General features: G+C 41.8%; 1 protein-coding gene across 1 annotated transcript in view; it reads right to left on the reverse strand.

The window, feature by feature from the left end:
• Positions 1-11,281, reverse strand: part of LOC133534223 (neurogenic locus protein delta) — a 33,110-nt gene extending 21,829 nt beyond the window's left edge. Inside the window, exons 1-2 of the mRNA XM_061873318.1 lie at positions 10,926-11,281; positions 2,614-2,916 (exon numbers count right to left, since the gene is read on the reverse strand). Coding sequence (XP_061729302.1) covers positions 2,614-2,916; positions 10,926-11,006 — 384 coding nt within the window. The 5' untranslated portion in view covers positions 11,007-11,281. The remainder of the gene's footprint in view (positions 1-2,613; positions 2,917-10,925) is intronic.
• Positions 11,282-11,903: the final 622 nt, after the last annotated feature.

Raw genomic sequence — 11,903 nt, forward strand, 5'->3', positions numbered from 1 at the left:
CGTCGTTGCTGGGAACGCAACGCTCGGCCGAACCGAATAGACACATAAAACATGTAGAAAAGTACATATAAAAACTCAATATGTGAATAACTCGCTCTGATTTAATTAACCATAGTTAAGTGGAAACTCGTTAGTATGTGTCCATTCGTTATTAAATACATGAGTGAAAATGTGTTCCGGAAAAATGCCTGCCGGTATCAAAAATCTTCGAAGCTGGCTCCTTTTTTACCTAAGCAACGATGACACAGAATATATAAAGGTATTTGTTATAAATCGTCGAAAGAAATTACGTATACATTTAATTAACTAATAACATAACAATATGTATATATTTTTTTTAGTTTTTATCGACAATTTAACAACAATGCGAGTCAATTTATCAAGATTAACCGAGATGAGATATGTCTAAAGCAATACGGATCTATAGTGAATCTATAAAAAGTATAGTTCACGGTCAGCGGGCGGCATACGCGAGGCATGCGCTATGCGCGGAAGTACACTCTGACATTTTACCTCGCGGTATGAATACACCTTGCGTTACCCCGTTTCCCTCATCTTTATAAGTAAGTAATTGCGGATCAAAATGGCGACTAGTAACGGCCCTTACGATTAGTGAATGAATGAACAGTTTCATTCTCCCCAGAACAGCCCCGCGAAGGGCACAATTAGCCCTGAGCAGCATTAACCTTTCCTCGAGACACGTAACAATTAAACGCGCTTACAAGCTACGTGCGACGAGTCGCTCATGCCGCGACATCCGGACTAACGGGCTTCACAAAGCCGCATTACAATATAAAACTTGTGATTTACAAACACAAATTGTTTAAGAGTAAAATAAATGAAACCCGGCCGCCAGCCGGGCGGCTGAATACAAATGAGATTTCTTTTTGGAGTGAGCCATCTCTTTCTTTAAACGGATGATGAATCGTTTCTATGCGTCGTTAACGCGCAAGCCGTGCTTGTAATTTCACTGTTCGATGTTGTCAGTAATATTAATATGCTCATGACCTATTATCGCGAGGTCGTATCTGGTTATGGCCGGGATTATTTCACTACGGATCAGATAAAAAGTTCAGATGCAGTTGTGACGAAATCGACTCTCCCGACTCCAGGGATGTAATACAACCTCGACCGTTAGCCGAGGCGGAGCGCGCGGATCGCGTTTCAAAATATTGTGATGCTGGCCATCGACACGGCTCGTCGATGACTAAATTAAATGTCAATTTCGAAAATCGAACGCCGCCGATCCTTTTTAAAGCGAGCGCCGTTCACCTGCCCGGCCAGTCACGAAGGCGCGCAGAACGTGTACCAGGCATATACCAATATTACGCGTACATATTTATTCGTGCGGGCGATATGCCTCGTGAAACAGGCTCTTCTCGGTCCGTCGATGACCTCATTGTGAGAAAAACTCAGCTAATAATGCTCCTTAGGGTGAATTATATGTATAATTTAATGCGACGCACCTATCTTCAGCACGATCAGTACAGGCCGTGACGTGTCGAGTGCTTCCTCGGCGAGTATAAATTATCTGCCGGAGCGGAACATATGTACTGTTCCAGCAAATGGGAGACATTTACCCGCTGGGCTACGGCTAAGATAAAGGACATATGGCGTGAAAACGACAGTGGATACGATCGGCTTTGGCCGTCACTGTCACTGTCGAAATTCGATTGAAGGGATTATTTCGCGTGGCTTTCGCTCAATTGGTCCTGTGCTGCACCATATGTTTGACAATAGACCACTATGGGATTTAAACAGGAAGTTTCAATTTAGTATCAACTCATTCGGAACTACGCTGCTAGTGGCCGATACATCCACATTGTATAAAAAGTCTAAATTTCGTTTGCGGTGTGTGTTTCACGGTTATCTACCTGCAGTTTCTTTAGTTACCAAATGCCACGTTTTTCTTCAGATGGTTGGAGCTTGTGCAAGCGGCCGAGCTTTAGGAGCGTTTGTTTGTTCAAACATTACGAGACGGTACGACATTTGAAGCGGGCCGCTAAACAAAATACAAATAGCACTCGAAACCTCCAGTGTCCACAGTGCGGTCAGAGACAATTCACGCTGGCGGAATAACCGTAACTTAGGCCCAATTAAGATGTCCGTTATCCTTGAACGCGAGATAGATCTAAACAAGTAAATAAATAACAGGTAATTACAATATCGAATCACGATCCCAGCCGGCTTTAAGTAGGTAATCGTCTGGAGATGAGAACGCGGCGCGCCGAAGGTTAACCAAGAACTGCCTCTAATAACACACTTACGACGATTTAATAATTAATTAAAAATGAACTATTGAAAGCTTGAACCGTCCCACGCGCTCGTTAAACCATCAAGTATTCTTATCGTCATCGCTTCTGTCAAATTTGAATACAGAATCCCGTAATTTCTTTTTTAGTATTATTTACAGCGGCCGGAACGCGGCCTTCGTGGATTATTGGAATTTAAATGTTGGTAACATCGGCGGCATTGATTTATTGATGTAGGGTTGCTACTTAATGCTTTTTTACGACGTATTGATTTTACTATTGCTTACAAAATTAATGAAGTGTTCGGTTGTTATGAACCACCGTCGTAGGTTACCTAAATGAAAAGGAGTTGAACACTTACCGGCCACGTAAAATCGAACGGGAACACGATGGGATTGGTGAATCCTTTCACGTTAAGGTTCGGTACATCCAAAGAGTTTCCTCCTAGCACTGGGGTCGTGATATCACCGAAGGTACAAGGTGATGTCGTATCGATATTCGCTTGGTAAATCTTGAGGCACACGCGGAATTTAGTCCTGCACGGCGCCAGGCAAGGCGCATCACTACTACTTGAGGAACCATCACAACACTGGCCACTACTTAACCTACCCAACGGGTTGGTAAAACTTTTTATCCTAAGTTCGAAGAAACCAGACGTCAGCACCTGAAACAAAACATTCAATTAAAGTACGGCTCTAAATCAACTGTCCAAAAAGCAAACACTGAGTTTCAACTAATAACGGTTGAATAACCTTTTATGGAGATCAGTAATAAAAGCAACGACGTAAATGTATCTCTATTAGTAGAGTCTATTTATCAACATCGTATAGACAAGACAAACAGGGAGCCTGGTGTAAGTGATACAACTTTCGACACCCCCAAGATGTAATCCTGAAAGAGATTGAGTATTTGCACAACTGGCCGTGCTGTATCGACCGGGAGACATTAACGGTTTTACTGGACACTATGTGGGTCGTTCAAAAATAGGGTTGTGGGCATGTGGGGTGACTTTACTGTGCGCGACACCCTTAACCCGATTCATATTTCGAACGCATTGCTAAGCATACGGGGGGGACTATTGAAAATTCGTAGCAAGCGTTTTTGCGTTTAGAAGCATTAAATATTATGTTGCACACTGCACACAGCAAGGTCGGAATCGGAAATGTAACTAGGCTATGATGACGATATGAGCTTGCGAATGTCAGATTTAAACATCCGTTGATATCGAAAACGCTTACTTATTTAAAATTGACAAACACTCGGATCCCCCACGCATTGTTTTGAACGATTTTTTCTGCGCCACCAGGATCAAAAATTGTTGAAAAATATGTGGCCGGCTACTGATGTTGATAGATAAGCAGTCGTCAGTTTAAACGACTCGAATTCCCGAGGTTTTTTGTTAACTATAAATAATAATAGCGAGTTTTTGTTCCCTCCAGGGTAGTTTAACCCTTGTATATTAATACGCACAGTTGTTCATCGCATAAGCGCTCAACTCTAAAACTATATGCATTAGGCACCCGGGAATGCGCTTAAGCATGCACTAACTAAACAGTCGTCCCATAATTATTTTTATTAGAGGCAGTCCTTAAGCGTACTTAAATTTACTTTTAATTTCAATAGAGACGGGGCTTGAATGGGAAGGAGCGTTGTTTATATGGCATCGGAAGGAAGTGGTAGATATTAAGTTATGGCGTCTCAGCGAATCACCGCCGACTTGGTATGGATAGTGTTGCCGCTAAATAAAAACAAAAATCATTTCCTTTCGATCTAATTGATTATTTGATGGGCTACTATAAATTAGATTCATAAAATTTGACTCCCGCTATTAAATGCTGCCGTGATTTGAATCTTAAATAATGAAGCAGATAATAAAGTTTAAGTAATCAGTCCTTACATCGACAGTCTCGTAAAATATATTAACCAAATTAATAGTCATAAAAACGCAATAATTTTACAAATTGAGTGATAAACTGCGATTCCCACGAATATCAAGCGATATATCGCTAACTTAAAAGATTCTGAATGACGAACAATGGAGCATTCAGTGTTATCTGATCAGTAGGACTGTCTGTGTCAAAACTTACCCCCGGTGAAACAAATGTGGTAAAAAAGACACCAGATTTCACCAGACTTCCTGCCTGCTGCGGCTAGGGTTGGACTCAAGAAAGTGTAAAACGAGTAGTTTTACATCTCGCTCTAACCATACTAACTAGCTAAAGATGACTCGCTCTTCACACATCCACGTGGTTCTACAGGTAGGGGCGGAAGGAAAAAATGCTCCAAAAAAGTTACGGGCACTCTAAACAACCCCGTTTTTGTTATCAAGTTGATGTATTGTTTATAAAACGAGTTATAGTAGCACGGATTATGATAAATTGTAGCATAGGAACTTTGTTTACCTAAGTAATTTGGGCGGTGCACGGTGCAGATCTAAGTAGGTATATCTTTCATTCAACTACGTTGGATGTAACAGTGGTATGACCTTTAAAGTCTGAATTACAGTTTATGGTTTAGGTTAAACGGTAAATTAAACAATTAGGCTGGTAAAAAGGCAACGGGACGCCGAGCGCGGGCGCAGCCGCGGGCAGACCACAAACTAACAATTAAATAATACTTACTGCTCGACTACCGAATAACTTAAATGTTACTATGATGTCTTCGGGCGGTTTGACACGACTGCCTGATTGATGTTTTAAAATACGGCTTTAAAAGTGCTAAGCTTTATGACGTTGCCTACAATTACCGACGTTTAAATACCTAAATGAATTTTGAACATATACTGTACATATTTATGTTACGTTTGTAGGCAACTTCGATTATGTAAGGTTTGTGTGCCAGTAATCAATTAAATGCGTTTGAGATGAGTCTCATTTATTTAACATACGACTTTACATTTAACGCTTTCGACGTCAGACTCGTGAACATTAATATTCAATGTTTTTTTTTTTTCGAAGAAAGCAATGGCTGTAGCTTTAATTGCGACGGCGTAAGACCCAACAAAACCGTCTAAATTGATTTAAGTAGGTACCTACCTAATAGACGATCGCGCAAGAGATACCAACCGGTAACATATCGTGATACATTAATTCTTTTTCCATTTTAATTATACCAAGTTTCAACTACCGACTAATGCAGAATTGGTGTGTCAAAATGATTTAATAATACAAAATAGTTTTATGTACACTGTTCTTTTACATTAGTCTGTCCATTACGCATTGCTCAACCCCAACAAACTCGCACACACTTCGCTAATAGGGATTCAGTATCAGTAGAGGGAGACCTAATAAGGAGTAATAATGTGAACACCATTGTATGTAAGTAAGCCAGCAGTAAACACTTTGCTCCAGACGGCAGGTTGAGCGAAGTCTAAAAATAGCTCAAATAATGAAACGCAGGGGAATGTTTTTCATCTCGGCCGTTACACACGAGCGAAATGTGTTAAAATATACACCCAAACAGTCTTTTAATATCGTGACGATGTGGCCTCCGGTGCATCCGAATTCGCAATAATATAAATTAGGAACGGCAGCATGATTTATTTTTTTATTCAGTTATTTTTCAGTTACGCGCCACGTGTCATAAAGATGTTCAGATTAAAAATAGCTACCGTCTCGGGGTAAATTAATCGCTTAATGAAAAAACATGACGATGAATGGGTGTTGTTGCGATGACCAAAGTTTCCAGAAAACTTTTGAAGCAACAATCGCACAAAGGGCGGCTTTCAGACGTGTTGCACACAGAATGTCATCTCAAATGGAACAAAACGTTAAAATCGGCGCGACAAAAGTAGCTCTTTGTTAATTTCGCAGCTGCTCGCATAAAGAAACTTAGTATGGAACGTCGGAATTGTGAGTAAGTCGGGAATCACGGAGCGTAATAGGCCCGTAGATTGCCTGGATCGTATATGGAAAGCGCATAATAAGGTATTTTGCGGTTGTTTAAGCGTGTTGTGCAAGGGAATTGAGATTTCGTGCGTTGGTGTTCGCTCGCTGCGATCGCGCGCTGTATCGCGGCCCGATCTTCATATTCGAATTGTTATTGGGATTATACCTACGTGTGAACCGAGTTTCAATACGGAACTTATATTACTTTCGTTGATTGTCCACCTTTATTATTAAATCAGTCTAGACGTTCTCAGGCGGAAAAAATGACACGTAAGACGTAATAAATCATGTCTATACTAGGAATTCCTGGGAACTTTATATCTATACATAAATAACACTTGCAACACCAATAAGTCGATTACATTGGTTTAATCATACCTGTAGTACATATCCACATAAATCATATCAATTGCTCTGTATATGATAGGTGGCTGTATAGGTTACCTGATCGTCAACTGTAGGAAGTATGAAGATCAGTAAATCCAAGTTATTTAATCGAATAGGTTTAAGATTCCTTGCGATTGCTCCATCGAAATCTGCATATGAATTGGATACCTACTAACAGATTAAGTAAATTAGTTCGGCTCCATCATAGTAATGCGCTAGTTATGAAACGCTATGCACCGGTATCTGCGCGCGTATCTCGTCGTATGGAGAAATTTAATCATGCCCGTTCAAGTGTAACCGACGTGTACGGGGACACCAGGCAAATTTACTCTTATAATCGCTTCTTTATTTTAGAAACTTTACCCACAAACAGAACAATAAAGTTTCTAAGTGTGGGACACTCGAAACGACGCACTTAATTTAAACGCCTCCGTAGTTGAGTAATTATTTCGCAGTGTGAATTTGAGCATTCATAACTGTCATTTAACAACCTTAACTTTCAACCCACATCCACAGAAGCTCGACAGACTCATCTCTGGGCTATGGCGCTGCAGATTGTGCAACCCACTGCATCGCTGGCACGTCTATCCGTTTCTGAATAATTCCCTATCCGAGGTATGTTTTAGACAATACCATAAATTAAAATAATACTTGCGGAGTAAAGACAATAAAGTCGTAAATTAGAAGCGTACAGTTCCAAGTATAAAATTAAAACCTTTCCAAAACGCGCCGCTTAAGGATCGATGTCAATTAGTTTTCAATTTACGAATGCCATTGAGCCTTTCCAGCAATCCCTGCTAAGTAAGCTCACGGACGTCAAGTTATGCGTGTGTTTATAAATAATGCATAATATTGACTTCCCCGAGCATCCAGTTTGGCGACATTGCGTAATCTGATCAATGATCCAGGCGGCCGTGTGGCCTTTTTGCCGGGAGATCGGGAATCAATTAAGCCGGTCGAACGACAAAAAAGTTTAAACAGCTCATAATGAAAGAAATTCTGCACCTCAGAGAGTATTCGTCCGTATGTCACGCGTCAAGTGCTTCTGGGAGTGGTGGTCGGGGGTGAACAATGGCGCCGGCGGCGCTGTAATGGATTCTTCATTTGTCAGAGATGTCGCGCTAGATGTAGACAGTCCCGTCTATTCGGCATGCGTGGGCCCACAATTACATACCCGGCACAATGAAACCAAAATCACAGTTTCTCATAGTTAAGCTGTTAAAAACCGACGATTATACGGATTTCGTACAAGGAGGTCTCTTATAATTGAGCCGGTTCTCATAGAACAAAAACCGTTTTGGACAATGGACGAAATTATAACAGGGTTGGTCCGTTAAAGTTTCATTATTGCGACTAACATGACATACGGCGATTAATTGCTGTTGTGAAAACGTGTGCGACGGCCGAAATCGCAGCAGGTGGCGACTTGGACGCTGGGAAAATTCAGAGAAACTGTACATTGTTACTAAAGTACCGCCACCCACCAGGCGCTAACCACAATATTTACGACTACGATTTGTCCATTATCCTGCAAATTTGACAGTAATAACTCGAAATTAACTATGGGAACTTTTTACACAGGTAGTTAGGTACTAGAATCGCGAAATTATGTGCATAACTTACGTTATTAAATCCTTTATTTACATGTACCTATATTAGTCATTAACGTTTGGGGGCTAAAAAGAGGTCGTTAAACAACTCACTGTCATAAGAGACCTCGTGGTGAACTTTCGAGTCACTCGGGCGTTACAATTCATTGTAAATTAAGAAAAAAGCAGATGTAGAGTCCTTTAGCCGGTCAGCGCACCTGCTGGCCAGCTATGTTGCCGCCTCACCTCGAAACGAATGAAGCGTCTTCGAAACTTTAACGTACATTAGACCTTTTAGTTTACAGCGGTTGTATGTGGGTGCACCGTGCACACTGCATACATGTTGCGACTTACCGGCCAATTCGAAGTAGGCTGCGCGAATTCAATTTATATATAGTAATATATTAGTTATATCACAAATCATAACGCAATAACACGCACAGCGTTCCATACGAGCTATGACCAGCTATGTCCTAGATATGCTTCAGGCGCCGAGCAATCACGTATATGTAGGTACCTACTCACCGGCTATTATACAGAAATACTCATAAAATGCAGCAATAATCTCAGCATTAAATGCAATGTCGAACAAACATAGAAAAAAAGAAGTTTGTGTCCATATTTATGTAGCACAATCGACATACCTATATGTTTAAAACTAGTTTAAATTGTTAACCGCGTAGAAACCTTTATCTACCTAAGTATATAAAGTAATTAATTTTACATCCCGATATTCCGTCAGCTTCGAACGAAATATTATGTTTGCTTAAAAATGACTTAGGTAACATGTATAATTTAGGTAGTGTTCATGTTAAACGGCGTCATCCTATCGATTGATGATTATTTACTTATTAACAATTTCATGAAATTGGAATTGCGGTTTGGGCAGACGTGTTTCCGCTGCTTCCGAGGCTGCCGGCGCGGCTCACGCGATGCCCGCGGCTCAGCTCGGCAGCCAGCTTGCACTTAATGAGCTTCAGAACAAAAACGCTCTTCAATCGCTTCCACTGCGGATGCTCGATACATCATAAAGAATCGACTCGGTCGGGGGACAATTACATCAATGCCCGCCGTCGTCACGTAGCCAGGAGCAAACCAGTCCCCGCTCTGGACGCAAAATATACCGTTTTTTTATGAAACAACGCGACTTCATTCATAATGTATAATGGCTTGAAAACTCACTCGCACGCATACACACGCACGGCTATAAATAGACACCTAAATCCATAGGAGACGAGTTTGCGGCCGGACACCATAGTTAGTAATTTTATAATTTAACCTGCTCGTCTGGTTATAAAACGATCAAAAACTTAACCGAAATCACTATGTCGCCGGATTCTACACCTATCTACAAGCATACACGTTCTTAATCCGCATACATGTGTGTTAGTGAAATAACGGTATGATCGCGTACATTAATAAATAAGTAGTCGTTTTGCGCGCACGCATGGGGATAGGTCCCTCGCGAAATGTTAGCCGGCACGATGCGGGAGAACAAAAACCGACCCGACTACTTATACGAGTAGCTATCGATTTTTTATCAACGCCTAGCTGATATATTGGTAGGGCAAAATAAGTAGGTATAACTATAATAATATAGTAATGTAAGATGACCTACCTAAATGCTAGCGAAATGGCAGCAAGTAGATAATTGATTGGAATAACATTGAATTGTTTGGTGAATCATGTTTTTCTCGGATGTACCTACTTACTGAGATGTAGATATTACTAGACCTGTTACAATATAAATAAACACATCGGCCTGTGGGCTGCAATGTTCTAAAAGGCTTAGGTTTTAGTTTGAAGATTGATTATTGGTAGGTATTATTGTTTTCAGTATATTGCAAGTTGTTTACTTATCTGCTTAAAGTAACTGAATGATTATATATGATTAGTAAAGGAGTACCAAACTCCGTTTATTAGGTTTAGTAAAAGTAAATTGTTTGCTATAGCGGCTGCATTCATCGTTAGTTTAATTGCTATAAAATGTTTTTACTGACATTTTATTACTTTGAGAATGAATGAGTATGATATGAATGCCAGGTGCGTATGAGTTATGGTAATGTTAGATAAGTTTAGCAGCAAGTGGGAGCAGCTGAATATGTTGAACTTTAGACGTGAACGACCTAGCGTAAGAAATGAATTAATTTTCACGGCCGGCTGACGCCGCCCGAGGAGTGCAGGAAATCTAGGAACGTTAGCTCAGGACTTCAGCCCTCAGCGCAACCTTGACCGGCCGGGGCAACGACCTCGCATTTAGTAGGTAGAGCAAGGAGCCATGTTACCAGCGTGTTTTGAGGTTATGTTTTTGAGTTTTTAACGAGTTGACACTGGAGCCAGAACGCACGTTCATTAGCCACGGACAATAAACAAGCCAGCATAGGCATTGTTAACTGGAGCGAACTACTAACCCTGCCTGAAATAACGCACCGTCTGGAGTTATTCCTGGCAGGGCCAGCGCTAGGTATACGGATCTTCACTCGAAGCCTCGGAATGCATCTAATTTTAAAACGAAGAGGCTCGCGTCGCGACCTAGCTGACCCCGCGCGCCGGCCGTATTAAAACCTGAACTTTCTTTATAACTATGCAACTATGTTTGCTCGGTAAACGTATCGGACACACACAAGCGTCCTGGCCCGCGCGCCCGGTCACGACCGACTCCCGACTATCCAGGACGATCACCAACGTGGGAAAGTGAGTGTCGTGGCCGACGTCGGCTCCGCCGGCGTCTCATACAGTCCGCCCCGAACTCACGTAAACAAACTCGACTCTGTTTTGTAGTTTCGCACGGCCAGTGCCCGTGTCAGTACCTGGGGTAGAAACCCTAGCAGGGCAAGCAGCACCGCAGGGGCGCGCATACTGGCGCGACCGGGCCAGCGGCGCTGGAGCATATATCGCAGGCCGGCCTAGGCCGTCGGTCAGCAAGTACGGGATTCGCAATCCATCACAGCACTGTACACTGAGTTTCACTGGGAGTCACTCACAAAGTGGTCACTTGCGAACCGGTATTCGAAACGCGCGCGTGTAGTTGCGGCGTGAAGCCGTACAGACGTATGTTCCCGACAGCGCGTGGTAGCGGACTGAGGCGCGGCGGTCGCGGGCCGGGACACCTGGCGCGCTGCCGCTGATGCGCCCAGAGATGGCGCTGCGCGGCGCATCTGCCGGCTCCTGTGCCCCGCCCCCCGCGCCCCGCGACCACCTTCACACGTGCCATACCCATGTAAAAAGTTTTTAGCATATTTGAAAAACAAGCGTTATTTAATCTTTTGAGTTATTGGGTTAAAATAACAATTAGAAACAACTGTAGGCAATGTCAGTTTATCCAGTTATAAGCTGTTAACAGAATAGAACTTACCATAGGTACCTACCTATATAATATACCTATGGCCGTGTGTCTGGCAAACACAACTTGTCAGTCAGTAAGAACTAGGAAAATGATACTTACATACTTAGACAAAGACAGTATGATTATCTAATGAAACAGTCTTAGGCCAAACTATAGCTAGGTGTTAATATTATAACACGAACACACATAATAATATTACTTAGGCCTTTTCATATAATATTTACCGTCAATTAAGTAGTTTGCGTAGCTGTATTCCTATGTGTACTTATTCTTCTTAGATTAAATATTTAACAAAAAAAGAGGGTGCTACCCTGTTGTAAAACCTACTCTTAATTTCAACTTTTTTTATGTACCTAGTTTAAATTGAAAGGTAATTTAATTGATCAGGTACCACGTTCCTGATTCCGCATAAAATTAATCTTTGCCATAAAGGGCTATCGCG

The sequence above is a fragment of the Cydia pomonella genome, chromosome 2 (assembly GCF_033807575.1).
Source record: "Cydia pomonella isolate Wapato2018A chromosome 2, ilCydPomo1, whole genome shotgun sequence".
Lineage (NCBI taxonomy): Eukaryota > Metazoa > Arthropoda > Insecta > Lepidoptera > Tortricidae > Cydia > Cydia pomonella.